Genomic DNA, 23,103 nt, shown 5'->3' with positions numbered 1-23,103 from the left:
ATTTGGAAATGAAAAAAATGGAGACTATGTCTTCTATCAGTGAATTTCTAAGCATCTAATTTTCAGCATGTTCTGTGCCCATTTTTCCTTGTAGCTACTATACGTAGTGGGATATAAAACAGAAGGAATTTTCAAAAAACCAAGCTGCGTTTATCCATACATAAAAAAGAAATACTGTTGCGGTGACCGTGTGTGTCAGTACATCACTTTATTTCCACACCACCTGCTGCAATTAAAAATGAAATCACCAAGCAGCAAGTACAGTAACTTCATCAACCAGCTGATATTATAATTAATGACTATATAGAGTCTCTATTATTGTGTACTTCCAAGGCATCAAGTGGAAAGCTGTCGTAGCGCTTTAAATAATGAAAAAGTTTCAGGCCTTGATAAATGGCTCAGTTGGATGCAGTTTAGAAAGTTGAGAGCATATGCTTCTGTCATTAGAAACTAAGGACCCTCGTTACCCTTGCTATAACTCTTCAGATTCATCTGAAACTCTTTGATCCCCTCGTGTACTTACACTGTGTTTAAAATGCAAAAGTGTAGAAAAATATGGTGTGCTTGAGAAATTCAGTGAGGAGGGAGAAAGATTAAAATAAAGCTACTGTTCATTAATGTCTTTGTTTCAAACCTATCAGAAAAGAGTGTGTTAGGCTGTACCCACATCTCTTTTGAAATGAGAGTAAGCAAACATTTTTTCCTTTTATTCCTTTGAGATTTTTCTTTTAAGAAACAATTGAAATCCAGTAAAGAAATGTGCTTCAGAGCAGGCTTATGAAGATGTTTAAGTGACTTAATAGGGGAGTGACAGCAAGGGTATTTGTTCTTAAAAGCTGTTCTTCAGCTCTGTGCTGCTCTGCAATAAGGGGTGTAAGAAGTAAAGCAGTGAAGCAGAAATTTTGGCTATTACTGATGAGGCAGGTTTAAGCAATATAAACTTTTAACAGGGAAGCTATTGGTAAATTCACTTCCTGGACAGTATAGTTTCATTGTTAAATATCACCATTTTAACTGGGAACTGGTAGCTACTTTTCAGCTTCTATTTATTTTTGTACTCTCTCTGAAACTTTTGTGTAATGTATTTGCCTCTGAGGAGATTTCATAGCTGAAATGCTTTGCTCGGCAGAGCATGTTACAGATAGAGAAAACTTTGTCTAATCCCTGACTCTCATGGTTGTCATTCTGCTTTGTTTCATGTATTGAAGCAGTATGCCACAACCATTTCTCAAACCTTTTATAAAGGAATTCTTTGTCTTTTTAATGTATTGAATTAAGATAACATATATGTGAGTATATATGAATGCATAGGCAAGAGCAGAAATAAAGATTTTTCTCCCTCTCATATGAATGTGTGAGATATGTGAGTGCTGTTTTTTTCCTCTTTTATGTCGTTATTTAGAGCCCATTAATTAGAATCTACATTTCCCGAGCATCCAAAATTGTGCCTTAGCACTACGTGCAAGCATATCACAGGAGAACGTTTTCATCAGAGAATTTCTTGGTGTCTAAAATGTGTGTTTAATGACCTGGTGCTAAATTAAGGGTTGAAATACTGGTGAATGGACAGAACAGATGTGAAAATTCTACTTATGCAAGGAAGGAGTCCTGTTCACCCTCGGATGTGTGGAAACTCTCATGCTGGCATAACAGTGCTGCCAGTGATTCTCTGGGATTCTCTGTATTTGAGACCTCTCCCTGTTTTGGTTCTGTTTGTGTGAGCAAAAAGGACACAGAGTGACTGCTTTACAATGTTCAGCTTAGAATATTTACCAACTCTGCAATTGGTGAGACTGATGCCAGTGGAGTGCTGATGCAATGGGTCCATCTCCATTCATTCCAAAGGCTTGCTTGCATGACATGTGAATTTGTGATAAGTGCTGAATATTAACCAGGATTTTTGGACTTGAGTATAATGGTCTTTATATCACTACAGCATCTTGGCAAACTAGATTAAACTGGAAGGACACAGAACCTGATCCATCCTTAAATTCATGATGTGTGAAAGTTGCACTTCAGACAAGTCATAGGCTAATTGCTTCTTGAGCTTTAATAAGTTATAAACAGATATATTTATCTCAGTGTGCTAAGTGGCAAGTAGGTTGAGCAGGGAGAGAGCAAAAACATTCCTGGATGTAGGTTTTTGCATATATTGAAAATATTGTCAGATTATGCTATTAGGTATCTGCTTTTTCACATATTTCAGGATATTTAGACCCTTATGCTAGTAATTAAATTAATTATTTATCCATTGTACACAGGCTTGAATTACTGTATGATTAGCTTGGGCACTTAAAAGTATAAGAACACTTGAAAGCAGAATCCAAGCATAGGTATTCTATAGCACGTCTTACAATCTAAATATTGCTCTTAGTCTAATCGAAGCAGCAAGAGTAGTCACAGCAGTTGATGGACTATTTTTCAAATTGATTTCAAAAATGTATTTAAGGGGATGATCTTCTACTCTAGATTACCTATTGATTTTTAATATGAAAAGCTCATTATATAAGCAGTAACTGCATATAAAAACCTAGCAAACCTTTGCATAAATCCTTTAATTGAATTTCCAGAGCCTGTGGTTCTACTTTTTTTTTTTTAATTAAATCTATTTCTTTTTTTAAGTGTTACTGTGTAATTTGCATGCTGTGAAGTGGCCCTGTCCCAGATAAAGTACCATTGATCCTTATTAAACCTCACCTCTGGGCTTGCTCAAAACTAACTGGAAAAATTAAAGTGTTCATGCTGCAATGCACTTATTGCTTGTGTGATAGGATTACGGAAAAAAAAAAGAATAACATTAATTTCCAAGAGAGAATTTATAATGCAAGATTTTATTTTTTTTTCAATTTGATAATTAATAGCAAAATCATACCCTAAATATAAATTGTATTTCACTCTGCAAGCTGCAGTAGTAATTAGGAAAGATAATGTATACCTGATATAAACCCATGACGTTTTATATGGACACTCCTTTGGTATATTAATTTTAAGTATTTAAAATGATTATGGATTCAATCCAACAGCTTAAATAGAGATTTGAGGAAAGAAACACCCCCCCCCCCCCAAAAAAAAAAAACCCCTGTGTAGTACCTTACATTACTACCTGTTTCTATTTTCTATCTTGAGCTTAAAATGTGAAAAATGGCAGTCTGCAAATATTTATGCTAAGACCTTTTATATTAGAATTATCACAATAAAGAAAAGTACATGAGCTATAATACTATTTTCACTTTTTAAAAAATACCTAACATTTTTTATATGAAAAGCAATAAAATCTGCAAAAGAAATATTCATAATCAATAAGAACACAAGGTATGGAATATATTAACAGGGTTATAAAAACGTTTGCAATATGACTCAAAATGAAAAATACAGCAGGTTATGTATCGTTTAAAGTGTAATCAATTTTGAGGCAGTGTATGAGGATATAAATGATAAACACAAGCAGCAGCATTTTTAGTAAAGGGTGTTGCAAAAAAGTACTGTATTTATGGTCCATTCCATTCTTTTATAGATCATTAATGTAGAAAACAAACACAGCGTATCCATCTTCTCGGACAGTTTAAAATTCCATTAAATGATATTTTAAATGGAAATGTTGAGCTCATTTCATATTCTTCTGTCTGCAAACTCAGGCTGTACCAAAAGCACTGAGTGTAGCCTGGCTTTCCAGCAGGAGCTGATACCACTGAAGTTCCATTCAGGAGTGGTCGGGATTTTTGGTGGGAGGAGGCTGATGGGTTTTTTTCACTTTCAGCAGAGAGCTGCTAAATCTCTTACATCCAAGGCAGTGGTGGATTGCACATTGTGCTCCCTGTGATTCCTACCTTGGAATTGCCAGTTGTAGCCCAACCCCATTCTCCAATGAGAGCATTTGTCCCATCTACAGAGGAATTAGTGCAACTAGATTTTTGCTCCTTGCCTAGTTAATAAAGAACAGTTTAAGTGCAATGTTCTCACTGATCTGAACCTAACAAAGCTGTATTGAGTTATATTAGTTTCTTGAATGTGGTAACTGTTTGTTTTAAAGCTCTGATATTGGTTTACATAAGCACTGATTATTTCTAAATCAGCCTCTCAGACTCATTTCATACACCTGCTGGGATCTCAGAATCACAGTTTTGTTTAGCTTGGAGAAAGCCTCCAAGATCATGGAGTCCAACCTTTGACCAAACACCACCTCGTGCTACTGAGTGCCATGTCCAGTTGTTCCTTGGACACCTCCAGGGGTGGGGACTCTGCCACCTCCCTGGACAGCCCTTGCCAATGCTGAACACCCCTTTCAGTGAAGAAATTATTCCTGAAAATGGTAACAATGACATGAAATAAGTGGTGTTTTGCTCATTCAGTACCTCATTTGTGCCTTTGAGAACACTGTCCTTGTTTCCCCTGCAAAGTCCATTGATTAAGCCTTGAACTTTTATTGTGCTCCATATCAGAATTATCTTATGGCCACTGGAGCTCTTTGCTGCTGCTGGGATCACTCTGGACCCTGCTTATTTCTCTGCAGTGTTAGGAATCGTGCACTGGAGGGTTATCATGGGGCATAGCTCCTGACAGCAGTCTGCTGGCTCCTTCACTGCCAGGGCAGCATCGTCTTCAGCTTTGGGAAATTCCTGATTCAGTTCCCTCTGCCAACAGGCAAATGTGTGCTTGCTCCGAATTTTCACGTTAATTTGTAAGACTAATGCGAATGATTTGTTCATCGTTATTTGTGTTCCTCCTCTCAGCTGGCCCAGCAGTTTTCTGGTGGGTTATTTCTCAGAACAGTTGTTACATGTCCCATATTGCTCCTTGAAATGTTTCTGCTTTTCGTTACATACATCACAAGCATTCTGAAATTATGCCTAAGGAGAGTGCTTTTAAAATTCATTCCTGGTTGTTTGTCAGTGGATTTGTTGTAGTTTCCTCACGGTCTTTAGTGGAGGAAGTAAGTGACAGTGATCAGTGAAGGTGGACAGTAAGATTTATAATGTATTTGTGCTAGCTGATTGCCAACAGAACTGGCCTTTCCCAGCGGTGCTGTACGCGTACTTGGAAAATCAATAGGGATTAGCCTATGACCCCCTTCACATACTTATACTGTGGTCTGCATTGCTTACCAATATTTCATCTGTTTCACTTAAATGCTGGTACTTACTCAATAATGTGTGGCTGTTCTTGCAAGCTACTAATTAATTTTTAAAATGCAGTATCACTTGAAATGGAGATAAAGCACACCTTTAGCATCAGAGGGAGAGCAGGGCAGTGGATTTGTGAATTTGCACTTAGTACCTTTAATTAAAAATCCTGCTTTGAAAGATTAAAGTTATATATTCAGATTTTTAAAAGTACTAAATCAAGTACAGAAACCTTTTCATGGTGGTTGCCAACAAACTAAATTGTCATGTTTGACCAGGTACCTGTTTAATTTTTTGCCTGGATTTGCTGCTGAGTTTTTTATTTTTTTTTAGTTTTGCCTTAAAATTACTTTGTTTAAAGTTTGGGGTTTTTGTTTGTTTTGTTTTGTTTCCCTTGTAAATTTTAGGGGAAATATCTTATGTTTATAAATAAATATATTTCATTGGTATTGAACCTAGGGCATAGTCTTGACAGTGTGTTCATAGGGTACAATAAAACATGTTGTATTGTAAATGCTAATATGTTGAAAAGCTGAACAGATGTATCGGGTATTGCTTTTCCTTTGACTAGTTTGAAGAAAAAAAGTTAATTTATCTTGCAGTAGTATAAAAGTAGTTTTTTATACAGTGTCAAATTCTTACTTGAATTTTTAGTTTACCATACAGTTTGCCAAAATCCAAAGACAATGGCCTAAAGCGATTATTCTTGATGCGGTTGTTCTCCCAATAGAAGGATTTTTTAAAATTCACAGTTTCTTATGCAAGTGTACCTATTCCCTAGAGTTACTTAGAATTTCTTATTGATCTAGGAGCTGGTATTTGAATTGGTCGATGTACTCTGTAACTTGTTTAAGATACCCTACCTGAACTATTAGTTTAAATAATATATTCATAAATTGATTAATCATTACAGAAAGAGTTATTAGATGCATTTTTATATGTGAGCTCCCCACAAATGTCTCCTGCTATAATAATCATGCATATATAAACAGAAATTCAGGTTTACTGTAGTAAATCAGTAGTACTCCTTATAACAATTATATTGCTAGTAATAGTATGCTTCTGCAAGAAGGAATCAACCTTTCTCTGTGTGGGTAGCAAAACTCTGTGTGTTTATTTGATGTGGATAAAGTAATTGTAAATATTGATGTGTTTATAAGCCATGTTATGGGAAATGAGAGGAAAGAAGGAAGAGAAGATGGGGCTTTTGTTGGCAGAGGCAGGTGGTTCTGAGGTTTGTGTGTTTGGGTGTGATCCGGGGCTCAGGGGGCTGAGCAGAGGCTGCAGGAAGATTTTAGGGTTGGGGAGGGAGGGCATTGCACAGCCTGGGTGGGGCTGGAAGGCTGCAGGAGCTGACAGAACTCATGGTGTGCATCTTGTGGCTTGCCCTCACCCTTTTACAACAGGACTAAAAAGAGACAGAGGAACTGCCTAGCCCATAGATACGAATTTAAAAAATGCACTTAAGGGGATGCAGCTGCCTCTTAGTGATTGCAGAAGAGTCTGATGTGTGTGCCTTCCTTTGATAACACCTTGCTTCTGAAAGGTCTTTGTTGGTGTCAAAATACATCCAGCACATCCATCTGGGGGGAGTTGTTAAATTTGGAGCTTCAGTTATGAGTATGGATTAAAGTTTTTGCCTGTTATTTTATTGTATATATTTTAATGTGTATAATAGGAATGTGATCTAATAATGCAAAGTGCAACCGCTGTAACTTTCATAGCAAAGATTATAGCCTCACACAGGGGTCATGGGGAGCCTTTGTCTACCACAGTCTGCATGGGCCACAGCCAGAGCTTTGTGGTGGTTTTTTTTTTTTTTTTTTTTTTTTAGAAAAAGAAATACCCTCGAAAGAAGGCTTGTGTGTGCAGAGAGAACTAGAAAAATCTGTTTAATCAAAAGTGTCAGAACTCACTTTCTGAGCAGCTCTCTGCGTTACTCTGCTGAGTGGTGCAGAGTCCCAGCAGCTTTAAACAGTGTTCAACTTTGATTTACTCCTAAATTATATCAACAAATGTGGGCACACAATACATATACTTGCAATCTCACGATCATGCATGTGTTATCAAATTAATGATGTCTTTTAGTTAATAATCTGAGTGTAGTGTGGAAAATCACCCAGCTCACATTTCAGCTTATTTCCTGCATAAACTATTGTCATGAGCCCTAGACTCTTGCATTTTGCAAGTGAATAACTAGAGGAGGTTTTTCATATTTTAGTTTGAAAGCCATTTTGTTTCACCACATGCTTTTTCCGCTTCATAAATTCTACTTTAAAACATTCAACAACCTGCTAAATTAATATATACTGTGTTCTTTCTTTAATGGGTAGGGGAACTTGTCTCACAGCAGTGCATTTGTTCAGCTCTGTTTTGAGAAAGCACTGCCTGCCGTGTGAAGGACATCTGCTCACAAATGAATGATTGTGCTTTTGATTCGGAGCAGCACCTTCACTTTAAATGCTGGCTGCAGATGAAAGGAACAGATTGCTGTGGTACCACTTTTGTGAGGATTCCTCTACCCAGCATGTGGCTTCATACATTATTGAGAGCAAATCCACTTTATGCTACCACTCCTCGCTGCACTTATTTTGCAAACCTTATTCAGAATGCCAGCAAGGATCACTTTTCTACAAAGGAATAAAGGCCAGTTGGGAAGATTAAGGAGATAAATTATTTACAGTGTTTAATTATCATTGTACAGGTTTATTAAACTTCATGGTTACCTGGAAACCTAAGCAGGTGCTGGAAAAAAGTCCAATAAAGTTAAATGAAAAATGTTTTGTGTGAAATGAAATCCTTTTATGTGTGCCATGTTCATATAAATGTCCCGGGTTTTTTTGGTTGAGTGCCAAGGTTGACTTGCATTTAATGTTGTGATTATTTTTTTTTCATAATCCAGCCCTAGCTCAAGGCTTATTGTGATAGAAAAGACCACAGAATTCTCTGCTGGGTTGAGCAGCAGTCTGCTGCACTACTGGGTGTCCTAGATGATAAACAGATGTACAAGGTATGCTTGGGAAGTCTCAAAAGATTATCTTTTTCTTGTATTAAGGACAGCTGAATTTTGTAGGAAAAAAACCCCCACTGTAGCACCATGATACATTTTTGATTTTTTTTAATGTTTATAATGAATAATTAATTTACATTGTTGTTTCTTCACACAAATTGGCCTAGTTGGTATTTATTTAATCATTGAATTGAGGATTTAAATTTATTTATTTTATTTTTTAAAAAAATAGCGATAGAAGTGTTGTCCTCCAGGAACAGCTTCCACTTCTCTGCATCCTGCTCACTAATATAAACTAATGAGCTCCATTAAAGATCTGCCCACACAGTTGCAAAGAACCACCTATTAATCTGTCATCTTTAAATACTCGGAGAAAATTAAGACCACCAAGCAACCATGAATTCGAAAATGAAAAAGGCAGTACCAAACCTATTATATTGTAAAGATGAATGCCAAATTTGTAGAAAATGACTGGTGACTAAATCCCATTGGTTTAGTTCAGTAAAGTAACCCAGAAGCAAGACAGAGTAAATGTGGGCTGAAGTCCTTGCTCCTTTTAGGTCAAGGAAGTTCTGACATGGGGGATACCAGAGATCTGTATTTTTGAAACAGGAGTTCAATTAAGATCTCAATTATTAGCAAAATAATTTTGCCAGAGTGTGCATTTTAATACAAGGTCCATTTGGTTATGCTTTGGATTATGATACAGAGAATTCTTAGGCTATTTAGGGAGAAGATATTCTCCTGTGATGCTAGTTTTCTTGGCACATCATTTCTTGATTTAATCGGAAGCTTTTGACCAGCTAAATACCCAAAGGGTTGCATTCCATGGCAGTAACAATCTGGATTCACTCTAGATGGGTTACTTTGTGTGGAAAGTAGTCAAGAATGTTCAGATTTACCTGGTAGAATAATTTTGGGTTTAACCCACAATGTGACAAATGTATTGTAAAAGTTAATATCCATGACTTTCATTGTTTTGATTAAATTTGATTTATGCCACAATAGAAAACTTCTTATTCCTGAGTCTAGCAATCAGGGTTTTGGTGTGAGTATTCACATCTGATGGTTTGAAATTGCTTTATGGGACTTTTTTCTATTATCACTTCAAACATCTAAAATATAGCATTGCACTAAAAAAAAATCTGAGGCTGTTTGCTGGTTCTTTTTTTAATAGTTTCATTTATATAAAATAAATATCTGTAGCTAGCAAAAGTATACGATACTTACCCCTTTTTTCTAAATTGTCCTATTGGTTGGAAGATGAAGGAAGGGAAGAGGCAGATTGGGGGCAGATTTTTGTTATATCTTGGGGCTTGGAATAAGTTTTGGTGGGTTGCTTGTTTTTGTTTTGTTTTTCCTACCATCAAGCCACTTTTTCCTGTATGTAACTGAATTCGTTGGCGCCATCTCTGAAGAGGGGAGCTCATCAGCTGCACCAGTGGGGTTGGAGTGGCTGTTGCTTTATGGCTGCTGCAGTTACCTTACATATATATAATTAGTAGGCTCGCTGCTGACGGGGGTGTCATATTGTTGTTGAGAATAAAGAGTTTGCGATACTTGGGGCTATAGTTAGTTGGTATTAATTTTTGTATTCCACTGGGTAAGCTTTGACAAAGACCTGTCATTTCCCAAATAAGCCATTCTTTTAAGAGAGCATCTGTTGAAAGAGGCAATTTAAAATCTCCTTAAAATCTAGGGCATAATTAACGCTATAGGGATACAAATATTAGTTTTCTAGAAGCTATTTCTTTTTTGCTTTATCTTGATGTTCAGTAACCTTTTCAAGTTTTTTTTTCCCTCCTTTTTTCTCACCATTTGCAATTAACATTCAATTCTACATTTAGTACTAACAATTGAACTAAGCCAGTAAAAATACTAACTGTAGCCCACGGATGTTAATTGAAAAAGCAAGAAAGTCCTGCAGCAGGGTGGTGGCATGGCTGTCTTCAGCAACAGGAGGTTAAAGATGTAGGACATCTGTGTTTTTGGAGAGCTCTTTGGATGTCAGGATTAAGCCATTTTTAAGCAGTGTTGTACGTTAAAGTTATTAAAATTAATTGAAAAAAAATATGAAGTTTGGACAAAGAAAATTGGTGTAAAAACGTGGTATCTACCATCTAAAAAAATCTGATGGAAAAAATTATTATAAATTTTGGATTTAATCACCTGCTGTAGCAGCAGGTGTCTCTAAAAAACTTTGTGGGAATGCTTTAGCAGCTTTCCTGGTCACAGGAAACAGCAGTTGCTTGCCTGTTTTTTTTGCTAACAAAGTGAGGAAAAAAGCATGTGAAATTCATCCTTTGTATAAGCTGAAGCTGATAAAATACTATATTAGGCTTTGAGCCATTATCCTAAATATTGGCTTTTAGCTACGTCTCTCCCTTCCTTAATTGTATGAAATATAGTGAGATTTTTGCAGCAGGAAAAAAAGTCTACATTAATGCTCTTGCTAAATAAAAATGCCAAGTACTGCTGGGCTAAAACAGGAAAATATATCCACACTTTGGGTTTGAACATTTTTAAGAATATGGAATATGAATCATGAGTCATTTATGCCTATTTCAACATAGTTCTGTATGTCAGCCTGTTTTTACTAAGTCTCCTATTGGGACCTCACTGTCTTTACTGATTATTAAATTTTAACTTTTTTCTTACATTATTTGAAAATATCTGACCACATGGCTGAAGCAAACCATTGCCTCTGAGGAGACGGAAATGAAAATGGTGTAGTCTCAAATCTTGTATATTTAATTAAAATGGCTACTACACAGAGAAGTAGTATTCCCACACTGGAATTCCTGTTATTCATTACCTTACTTCTTTCTGGAAAATTGCAAATTTATTCTTTATAGAGCTCAGGCATAAAAGCTGTCTGTTGCACTAATGTGGAAAATGTTTTCCTATTACACTGTTTCCATGCAAATAACAAATTAATGCAGCTTGTAGAAGAATCTAATCACTGTAATTCAACATTCAGGGGAGCAAAAAATGATCATACTTGTCTTCACTCTTCCAAGAATGACACCAGATTTCAGTTTTTTAATGCATGGCCTATTTAGCTCATTAGTTTTAATATACAGGTTTAAAAGTCTTTCCTTGAGCAATAGCTTCAAAACAAGATATTAATCTCCCCAAGTCTGAAATCTTATCTCAAGATGTGGTTATGGCCTTGCAGCTATCCTTGCTATTTTATGCCCAGTCTTTACACAATCAATCTTGTATTGTATTATGTCTTTGAGAGATTTAATTTATGCAGCGGGTCATTACAGCTTTCATTTGCCCGTATGGAGGGACCCCGGGGACAAAAATGCATTAAAATCCACTGCCCCCCAACCTTTTTGGTGATTAAAAGTCTTAACTGTGCTGCTGAACAACCTAATTTGAAAAATGGGTTAGTTTACCAAACTTGTTTCGTGCCATATCAGAAATCAGCAACTTCGTAAGATGCCTTCAACTGCTGGCAATCTCACCTCAGCTGAATTTGAACTTCCACTCCTTTGCACCTTCAACATGGCTTTAGAAATATCTGCAATCGCTTGGTCTGACTGCATTTATTCTTTGGCCTTTTTGTTGGTTTTCTGTAGACCCCTTGAGTGGCTTTTGCCGTGATTTGTGGAGCCTGTTTCATGCTGCTGTCCCTTTATGCACTTCTTTTCGATTCCAAAATGATTTAGGGTTAAAGAAGTTATGGTGATCTGTTGAGTGAGAGCACAGCAGCTGCCCTCCCACAGTGTTTTTTTCATTAGTTCTACTTTGAAACGCATTCAAAAACGTAAAATAGAGAAGCAAAGAAGATGAAGGCTCTTTCAGTGGAGGACCTGATGCAAAAAGATCCAAAAATGGGACTGAATGATTTTTATCAAGAAGTGGAAAATGGTTTGAATGTAATTTTTTTCTTTAAGTCTGGAACTTTTTCAAATCCTGCCTTGAATTAAAAGAAAAAAAAAAAATAGGTCTTGTGCTTCCTTAACTTCTCCCACACTAAATTAATTTCTGTTTCTTGGTCAGAATTTAGTGTCAAAGGTGTGTGATCTAACTGGTCTTAACAGGCCTAACTTGTAGTGAGATTGTGGATACACATCTCTTCTTAAGCTGTGATAATAATTTGAAAAAACTGACTTTGAAATTCTTGACAGTACAGTTCTTTGGAAATGCTAAGTGAAATAATGAATGTAAATTTTCTCTAGTGTTGTTTGCTTTTTTTCTCTGAAGAAAAAACCAAATCAACCAAAAGCTAAAAGATAAAGTAATTCAAAATACATCAAGTTAAATGTTAAAATGTCATTGGTTGGTGGGTTGTTTCCAGTCTTGTGTTCTATATGTTTTGTGACAGCTGTTGTGGGAAATCTGAGATGGAATTTGTGCAAGAAACAAAAATGCCTTTTAAAAAGTTTTTGTTAAAAACTCATATTGCACACTTAAGCACACAGTTATAAGATTTTAACTCTATGTAAATTTTTAACAGCTCATTGGCTGATAAATGAAAAGGAATTCAAAGCTGAGTGGAATACAGAAAAGCAGAAAAACTGCTCATGGTTTCTGGTTTCTTAAATCAGAGATTATATTGTCAGATTTTATCAAATACTCAAAAATGATTGTGTAAACCCTCATCTGCTGAGTCTCTCTCCTCTTATATTTGCAACAGACAGTTCAGACTTGGCAAGGATTTGTCCAAAACAAAATGCTAATTAAGATTTTTCACTCTGCTAATGAGATGAAGCTTAATGGGTTCTTCAGGCAAAAAGGATAGGTTCTGTCCTAATACATTATATTTCTGAACTTGCAATTTATTCAGTAATTAACTTTTCTTGATGACAATGAAAATTCTAGCCTTGCATGCAAAATTCATTTTTTTCTTTGCTAAATGTACGAAACGTGTGAGTGCATTGTACAAGAGATTGGGTGAGTGAAACCCCCCAAAACTTGAGGGAGCACAATAATGGAACAGCTTCAAATATTAACTATCAAATTATATAGCAGATGTACTTTGTGACAGCTTAATAAACTGGTTATTTTGTAGAAGGAAAGTTAGAGCAGAAATGTAGTCTGTAAGTGTCTAAGTTGGTGACTAATTCTTTTCAGAGATACAAACCTGGCATTTTTTCCTTCTTATAATATTTCATAGAGTTTGCAATGCTTCTGCCATTTCCCTTTTTATTTATTTATTTTAAATAATTTTAATTTTTTTTTATTTTTTTTAATTTTTTTTGTCCTGAGGAGCCAGTTATTCCAGCTCTATTGTATGTAGCTTATTTTGGGCATAAAATACCAAAATTTCTACAGGGTTGCCCAGCAGGGGAAGCCACCCCCAGATAACAAAAGGCTCTCCCCAAGTCCCCACGTTCTCTGTATTCAGCGTAATTCCTGGGCATATATTCCCATTATATGTCAGCTCAGTGCCTGCCAGAAGTACCTGAAATAAGCTGTCTCAAATAACACAGCTTTTTAAAACATGATACCCAGAAATGAGTGTAAACTTCAATCCTCCTTTCCTCATGTAGGAGTCTGAAGTTAAAACCAGAATCACTAAGTGATTTGTAACATGTATTTCAGCATTCAGAAGTTCATTAAAGTTTCAGTGCTGATCTGTGAAAAATGCAGTTTATTAATAATAAAAGCATTTGCAACATCTTCAAGGCACAGCACAAATATTAGCTCGGTTTTGTTATGTAATGTGCATGGGTGTGCAAAATGATGTATAGGTGAATTATCTATCACACACCAATTTTGAAAGGTGTTTGAGCTTCTTGTGCCTCGGGGAGTGGCTCAAACAATGTTATTATTCTTGGCTGCTGATAACTGCAGTCGCTTCCAAATGGGAATACATCACCCTGTGTGCAGAACTTAGGAGCTTGAATCAGATCACTTTAATAGCAGTAGTGCCCCATTTCAGGAAATTCCCCATATGACATTAGATTCCATATTCCTGACATATTTATACTAAAATAAAACTAATTGAAAGAATATGTTGCCCAAACCATGTTCACATTTGAAGTGTATTATTTCAGTTATTAAGGGGTATATATCCCAAGAGCATTTAAAATCAGCCTGAGAATCTTTGTTTATTCTCTGTGGCTCAAGTTAATGCTTTATTTAAGAAACTGCAGGATACCCACAGCAAATATCCAATGGACAGTCAGATTCAGTCTGATATTTGAGCCATTAGATCAGCTTATGCCAACATTTTATTGGTAAAAAACCAAAAAACCTTAATAAAGGTTACCTTCATACAGCTTTTCTTTCACATACATGATTTTCAGAACTCACCTGAAATATTCAGGCCAGGCACCATGTATTTTAAATAAAATAATTGACTTGTTTATTTTTCTGTTGTAACTCTTCTGTAGGGAGCTGGCAGCCAACTTTGGCTTTTGTTCATGTGTTTATTATCGGGTCCTATGAACGAAGTAAATATTTCAGTCTCTATATCATCTTCCAGGATTTAAACAAAATACCTCCACATGACATGCTTGCATATGCTCACTATTAAAAGCTAAATTGTTTTTGTGAGGATACATATAGAAGGAGGTTGTTCCTCCCAAAAAATTGTACGTGACCATATATTTTGTGTAACCAACTAATCAACCACCCTGCCCTGCTTGTAGCTAAAAGTGGTAAGCAGATTTTTTTCCCTCGAACTTAAATATTTTATTTAAGGAAAGTTGTAAATGGATAATATGAGAGGGTTAGCATAAGGTGCTAGGCAATATTTTTTCCAAAATACCTCAATATTTGAGGCAATTTCATTCCTTGTGTTGACTTCAGTACATGTAGGAATGTAACAGACTGTAGATCTTTTACAGTAAAAAGCCTCTTAAAAAATTTGGGTTTAGAGGCCAAAAAAAGGCTAGTTCTTCATGTGGCACCTTTAAAATGAGATCCCTGCTTGACAAATGTCCCACTGATGCAGGCAGCAGTGCTGCACCAATGTACAGTGGCAGGGATTTCCCTGCTCTGTGTGGGATGTACCTGGATTTGAGAGCTGCCTTTGCCACTCTAACTGCAACCTTTGCCTGTTCTCACGTTGGAGTTTGGAATTAAAAAATGATCTCTACTAAGCCTTAAAAGCAGGATGTATGTCATTAGGCAGAATGTTTTAAAACCATTTGAGTACTCTGGAAAACTCCCAAAATTGTGAGAGGCTTTTCCACTACAATTTGTATTAAATGTTCTAATCAATAATTTAAAAAAAAATAAAAATCAGTGTTTGTTTTATACTCAGTAGCAAAAAACAAAACTGGATTTCAGTGCTACAAGAAACATTTGTGATAAAAATTAATCCCTATTTTTTTTACTGCCTGGTGGAACATCACCAGTGTTTTTTGCAGTGATGCTGTCACTCAGTGTTTGAAGTGAATCGGTTTCAGTTAGAACTTGAATTTCATATATGAACAATGGACACAAATAGGGAATACTACTTCCATTGAATTCATGGGGCCTGGGAAACAAATGGTTGTCTAGTCCTATTTGTTAATTTGTAAAATTTCCCAGATTATAACCTTTAATTTTTCAGCATTTTGCCCTTTGTGTTGGGGCTCCAGCATAACCAGCAACCCAGACCCCTTCATATCCCCTATAAATCAGGGTGTTTGCTGCTGACATCCTCTACCTGTCAGCTTAGGAAATATCTAACCACACCTGGACAAAGCACCCTGCAGTTCTTAATTACTGAATCTTTTTCAGCTGTCAGTGTCTTTTACTTTCACTACACACTTCCTCTCTTTTTGTATTAGGGTGTAACAGAATCACGTTTGGGTTGGTGAGGACCTTAAAACTCATCTAGTTCCGACCCTCCTGCCGTGTGCTGGAGGGGTAACATTTTAAAGTGTTTTATTTTCTTTCTTTTGTGTGTTTGTTCTGTTTAGGCTCTTGTTGCGACTTTTATAGGCTGCTTTTCTAAGTTTCAGATTTATATTCAGTTTGGAGTGACCTTGTCATCGTCTTCTCTCTACATCTCCCCTAACCATGCATAGCAAAGCTTCCCTTGTGCTGGCATGGTAACATCTCTAAATGTCTCTTTTATAAATCTTTCATTCTCTTAAGCACTTCATAGTGAGGAAAATTGTCTTGCAAGCAGCCTTGCCCTCACGGTGCTCAATAAGACACTGCGTGTCTGTGTGCTGCCCCTGAATATCTTCACTGAAAAACTCTGAGTTGTACATTGCAGAACTTGGAAATCACTGGTTCGTCTCCAGTTTAGAGCCCTAATTGCCAAGGTATTTAGCCCTTGTAAACTGTGAAGTGGAATCTTGAGGACTGGAAATGGGTATAGATGTAAAAACATCCCCTGATTCTGTAGCCTGTTACTGATCTAATTTGATCCCAGTTTCTAGCAAGGATGACTTCAGGAATTTATAAAGGCTAGATAAGGACACCCCACCAAATTAAATGGGAAAAGAAAGGAATTTAATGGTTCTTATCTTCTTGTGGGACTTGGGATTTTGTACAAGTTCACAATGAAAGTGAATTTGCCACCAAACAGATCATTGTTTTAATCCAGAAAAGTTTCTTTAGTAGAGATGTCCACTGTTGGGAACAAACCCACTCCAAAGTGATTATGCCACCTTATTGCTTAGATATCCTCATATATTTCTTGTTATTCTAGTTGAGTACTACATTCAGACAGAGGTTGCCAATAAAGTTTATTGTAGGAGCTAAGTGTCAATATCTGTAGTACCCCCTGCCTAGGGTGCTTGTAATTAAAATGCCACAGATAGTCTGGGAGAAGCATGAAAATTTGATGGCAAATTGATTTCAGGTTCATCTTGAAATTTGTCCTCAGCTGGACTCAATACTGCTGGCAGACATTGGATGGCTTTTGTCAAAAGGGTTTGCTGGGATGAGACAGAGATGCCTTGATCTGAATATTAAATACAGTGCTCTGCTTATGACAGTTTGCTTACTGCTAACATCTTCCTTTTTATACACATTTTATTGTGCGGGGAATGTTTAGGGTGGCAGCACTCTGTTTTACTTAGGAAAATACATTGCTTACAAATATTTTGGCACATTAAAGTGCTGATTTACACTATTAGCTTCAAAACTAAACATGCAGCCTCAAAACTTCTGAATTCTGCAGAAATTCCTAAGATTGAGCTGAGCTACATTAAGAGAAAGGAGTCTGATAAGGTAATAGTCAAAATTTGTGTCAGTGATAGTGTTGGAGGAGGGAAATCCCATGTAAAGTAATCCTTATTTAGAAGAAAAAGCTCTTTTTCTTCTTTTCCTCAAATAGTTTCATTTATAAAGAAAGTACTTGGAGAAAATATAAAATACCTTTTCTACTGTCAAGTTAAGATCTTTTAGCATGTCCAGTATAGGCCTTTATTTTTCCAGAACTGTTCTTACCAGTATCTTTTGGCTTTATTAGGTATTTAAACAATCTCATGAAGAGAAGAGATTATTTTAAAGTATTTTACAGAATGTGAACACTGCTGTGAGTTCAGAAAACAAAGAAAAAAAATGTTATTTATTTGAAATATGTTCTTTCAGGGGCATATCTTTTTGTTAATATTATTCCAGAAATAATTGATTTTGTTTTTTGTAAAGCAATTGTGTATGTTGCTAAACCCTAGGAGTAACTTAGTCTTTAGTTATATTTTTATCCATCAAAAATAGACCAGACAACACTTAAATGGCCGAAGTGATACGGAAAGGAAGATGAGACTGGGGAACTGGTGGGAAAGGGCAAATTGGATGGAAGATGATCTAGTGGGTGGCATCCCTGCCTATGGCAGGGGAATGGGAGTTTTAATGATCTTTAAGAGCCCTTCCAACCAAGCCATTCTGTTGTTCTGTGAAAGAAGTAAGAAGAAGAAATATCACAGAGTGGCAGCTATGGGCTGTGGGTCTCCCACCTGTGGAGGATTAAGTGGAGATTTATCACAACCTCCTTGGGCGGGGCATCTCCACTTGAATTTTTAGCTCAGTATTGTGCCAGTGTGTGGACCCCAAAAACTGAAGTGGTATAAAAATGTTGTTTAGGATAACTTCAACTTTGGTAGCAGGTTAATATTTCTTTCTGTCTAAATGATGCAACCTTTTCAAAATGAAAAAAAAAAAAAGTAATTTGGGCCTAGCTGGTGGAGGTCTTTGTTCTACTCCCATTGGAAATGAACTACTGTCATTATGGTAAAAATTAGGCCTGGCGAGTGTAAATTTATTGTTTTGTTTCGTTTTGATTTTTGGAATGCCTGAACTGTTCACTCTAACCATTTGGTACTCTCGTCATCTTATCCTTCTCCTCCCTGCAATATTTAAAACTAAAATATTTCTCACCTTCTACACTGGAAGGAGACTCTCTTAGGTGCCTGAGATCCAAACTGAAGTATCTGATCTCATTTCAAATGGTCAATTTATTTCCTCCTTTCCTGACACAGGTGAAATTGTGTTTTTATTTCCAGCTATGATAGATTTGTTCGCTTGGTAAATATTATATGGTACAGGAGTCTTTATTTTTTCATATAATCTTTGTTTACAAAGTCAATACAATCACTTGGAAAATATGTAGCAAACACCGCAGTATATTAGAATCTTGTGTATTGTGTTTGCTGTAGGTACAAATTCAATACAGCAACTCTCCAACAATTGACATGTCAAGTAATATATCAACTGTTGGTATATTACTTTTTGCTCATCCTATTACTACTTATCAAAACCAGCTCACCACCCACACTCCCCTTCTCATTAAGGGCTATTGCTCCTGGAGGCTGAGCAGAATCCAGCCTGGCTGATGGGAAGTGCTCCTTCTCAGGAGCTTTGGCAGAGATGTCATGTTTGCAACAGATCTGGGTCCCAATTTATTATCAGAGCAGAAATCCCACAGGGGCGACACTGAATTTTTAATGAAGAAAATTATTTTCTTAATTGACTTGGAGGGAAATTAATTGAAATGAATGGTAAACGGTTTCCACTCAAAAATAGTTTCCCACATATAACAACATAAATGTAAGTGAAAGGGGACTTTTGCATATTTTGGATTAGCTTTGCTGTTACTTCTGCCACTGCAGTTTCTCTGCATGTGTGTTTTTTAGTCTTTTCTCTCAGTTGTGAATTGTCTTGTGTGCTGTGCAAAATACATGAAAAATGGATTTTAAATGTGAGTTATATCAGGCAGGTGACCTTCATTCTGCTCCTGACCTGTTTGTGTGACTTTAGCCTCTCATTTTTGGCTATCTGTGACTGGAAAGCATGGCACCTAAATTTTTATATTTTACAGAATGTTTTAGATTCGTAGGTGAAAACTCTTGTGTGCTTAATGTCACAATTAAATATGTCATTTTAACAGATTATCTCTTTTGGCAATCTTTCCTACCTGCTTGTTCTAAATGTTTGTCCTCTGGGTTAATCATTAGAGAGTGTTAGTACTTTTTTTTCCAAGGCAAAGTTTTGTCAGTCTATACACCGTGATGAAAACCAGTTTTGGTTTGTTGTTGGTTTTTTGGGTGTTTTTTTTTTTTTTTTTTTTTTTTTTTTTTTTTTTTTTTTTTTTTTTTTTTTTTTTTTCTGGACAGCTGACAGGACTGTTCTTGCTTTCTTGCATTCAAAGAATTACAAATTATGAGTGCCAAGAGGTGACACTTGTTCTTGAGCTTGGATTCGAGCTGTATTTCATCTTAGCCAGTGTTACAGCCCTTCAAGAATTCACCATATTGTGAGAAATAGGGATAATATCAATATGACGTATTTATTAGAGGTAAAATAGCCTTATTTTATGTCATTGTCCTGCTTTCTTCTTCAAAACTGATGTGGAAAATGGGCTGGCATTTCTTTTGGGGAAGCTGGAACATCTGCTTGCCACCAGACTTGATCAATGCTCATAGAGGGATGGAAATGAACATTTTGAGGACTGAATAACTTTTCCTGCCATCACACACCGTTGAACAGTATTTGGTTGATAGCCCAGTTTCTGGAAGCTGGCTCCTGTTATTGGTGACTTTATAGTTATATAAAGTTTATAGTTATAATTAATTTACTGGTTGATCCAGGTTGGAACACTTCCACTACCACCCAAGACCATGACTTTGCAGTATTTATTTGTTTAGAACTTATTTAGGATAGTATTTTTCCCAAGTCAGTTGAGAGTATCTGCATCAAAACTTCAGAAGGAAATAGAGTGATTTACTCTTATATCTAAGAATACTTAGGTTCTTTTTCAAGCTGTTAACAGCTTTTCAGTTCTTCATTCTAGTCCCTCCCTCCTCTTTCAAATCCTATGAGAAAAACAGGAACAAAAATACCGAAAGACAGGATGGGATGGATGTTTAAAAACTGACAGAATGAACAGGAAACTATTTACTATTTCATTGCTGTGATTAACTGATACATGACATGAAACACAGTAATAATTTGGAAAGTCCTCCTCTCTTTGGCTCTAGATTGGATACTGAGAAATAGCAAGGATCAGAAATGCTTACAAAAGGTTTTTTATTTCAGTCATGTGCTGTTATCCCTAATAAATCTCCACATTCATCCTTGTAATCACACTTGTGATATTTTCCTACAGAACAGCAATAATTAAGCTGCACTTTGAATACAATCTCATTATTCAGTATTCAAAGTCACTGCTATCTTTGAGCCCCTCCCTGCCTTCAAGAGCTATTACATGACCTCCAGATCTCTCTTAGACTCCATGTATTACCATTAGAAGACATCCACACTGGGAAATCACTCTGTTCCAGTTTTTGATTAATATTTTATCAGCCACAAGAGGAAATGGTATTCTTTAGCAACACTAATAAGTAATTGAGCAGATGAGATGTCCCTGCTATTTTGAAAAAGCTGTATGCAGAGGCTGTAAAAGAACAGCTTTAGATATGACATAAGATACTAAATGGAAAAAAAAAACCCTAGAAGATGCTGTCTACAGTGAACAGTCAGTAAAAATATCAGCAGAAAATGAATAGTTACAACATCATTGTTAGCATTAGGTTGTCAGGAACATGGTAAAAGGGTCTTTCATTCAAATTGGTGTTCAGAATATATTCTCACAGAGGTGATTGATCCATTGGCTTTAGATAAATTTTAAAGAGAGTCAATGAAAACCACATACAATAGACAGTGGGAACAGATAGTTGTTAAATTGAGAAGTTGTTCATAGGCTTTTTCAGCTGCTGGTGGGCAACATCAAGCAATGCACTATCAACAGATATTTAGGGCTGGCATTTTAAATACTTATTAACTACTTGAGGGTTATGTGTATGATCTGAAGGAAACTGTTGGTGGGAGCAGTTGTCTTTTCAGTGAATAACACACGTGACAGCTCTCTTGGCATACTGGTCTCTTTTGCTGGCTCTGGTGGAAGAGTCTTCATTTAATGTTTTATTTCATTTTACTGTGTTTTCCTGGTTTCCTGGGTCAATTTTTCATGAATGAAAAAGCTAAAGTTGGAAAGCCCTGTTGCTTTATTGGCTCAGAGAAATTCTATTGATTGATATACTTACAGAGGAGCACGTGTGATGAATCATTTTATACCAAAGTTAAGTGATGTGAAGACACAAGAAAAAGATGTCTTAGACATCTAAGATTCACTGTTTCATCCTCCAACAGGAATATAAGCTTTTGTGCTCTTTTTGGAAAGGATATTGGAGCAAATGCTGGCAGTGCAGTCGTGTTGATGCTGTGCTGATTTAACTCTGTCATCCAGCAATTGTTGTCTTTTGAAACTCTGTAGGAAATTTCCAGGTATGTGATGTTACTGTCTTTGTATACTATTGGTGCAGTCCTTTGAGTGCTTATAACAAAGTATTGCTTTTCAAGCTTAAATTATAAACAGGTGAGAATTTGTTGTCCCCAAAACAGCAGAGGAGAGGAGTATGATACTCAGTAGTAAATCCATTAGTCCTTGTGGTTTCAGGAACACTTCTGCCTCAGCCATGCATGAGAATTCACTTGTTTTGAGTCTTTAAAATCTGCAGCCCTTCACTGAGATAGCAAACAAGAAATGTGAAGTAATGGATTAACTATCTTGTTATAATAATTAAATAATGTACATAAAATATGAAGAGTTATTAAAAAAACCTAGGAATTACTATTACTTTATTCCCCAAAGTTAGAGAGATGTGTGCGTATGGGGACTACTCTGTATCTTAATGCTAGGATTAATGCTAAAATGGACGTTATGAATTAATCATGGGATTTAATTTACCAGAATTATTTTTTTGGCATTGAGCCCCTGTAATTAGCATTTTAAACACCAGTGTTTTTGGTGATCTTTATGACAGTCAAAGCAAAACCTTCTGCCATTAATTTCTTCAGAATTGTTTAATAGGCAAAAACTAATTTTGCAACTAGATTTGAAAATGAAATGGGTTTGTTTAATGTGATGGGTGATAATGGCCTCCTTGAATGGAAGTTTGGTCTCATTTCTGTAAACTCTTTTGGTTTAGCATTCACTGAAAGCTGTGGAGAACTTGAGCAGAAAGAGGTGTTTATTTTCTTCCGTGTGTTCTAGTGGGATGTTTTGTGCACACACAGCCATACTGTGTTAATCACCATGGACTCAAGTGTCAGGCGTGTTTAAGACTACACATGTGAGCTCAGACATCAACCAGTCTCCTGAAGACAGGTATGGAGCAGAGAATGAGGGTACCAACCAGAGTATTTTGTTGACTTTATAAGTCAAGTTGCTCTCCTTATTGTCCTTAATTCAAATTAAAAAAAAGAGAAAAAAACCCCCCAAAGTTACAGTTGAATATGCATGTAATCCCCCCCTAAATATTTAGCCAAAGGTGGAAATCATTCATTTATCCCATACCCATCACTACTGCCCAGTTGAGATGCACTCAGCAGGTTTATTTTGTCCTTTGGAATTTTCCAGCTGTGTGCTGTTGGCTACCAAGGGCTAGGAACTGTTATTCCAGTGGCCACTAGCAGCTAGTAGATAATATATTTTCCCTTCCTCTAATAGTTAATAGAAAATGAGAGGCTGACAGGGTTATCCAAGTGAGAAATCCTGGTTTTCCATTCATT

The 23,103-nt window shown here is 36.3% G+C and overlaps 1 protein-coding gene across 14 annotated transcripts in view; it reads left to right on the top strand.

Moving 5' to 3' along the window:
* The window catches only part of WWOX (WW domain containing oxidoreductase), a 478,837-nt gene that overhangs the window by 132,284 nt on the left and 323,450 nt on the right, over positions 1 to 23,103 (top strand). Inside the window, exon 9 of one of the 14 annotated variants that reach the window (XM_040075538.2) lies at positions 8,023 to 8,136. The exons of 11 other annotated variants lie outside the window; for them this stretch is intronic. In XM_040075538.2, the coding sequence (XP_039931472.1) occupies positions 8,023 to 8,028 (6 nt within the window). In that variant the 3' untranslated portion in view covers positions 8,029 to 8,136. Of the gene's footprint in view, positions 1 to 1,402; positions 1,506 to 7,453; positions 7,893 to 8,022; positions 8,137 to 23,103 lie in introns of those variants that run through there. 2 more of the 14 variants (XM_040075528.2, XM_040075529.2) reach the window with 2 other exon arrangements.

The sequence above is a fragment of the Hirundo rustica genome, chromosome 11 (genome assembly GCF_015227805.2).
Source record: "Hirundo rustica isolate bHirRus1 chromosome 11, bHirRus1.pri.v3, whole genome shotgun sequence".
Classification (NCBI taxonomy): Eukaryota; Metazoa; Chordata; class Aves; order Passeriformes; family Hirundinidae; genus Hirundo; species Hirundo rustica.
The sequence above is the reverse complement of the archived record's forward strand: the minus strand, read 5'-3'. Positions and strand labels throughout refer to the sequence as shown.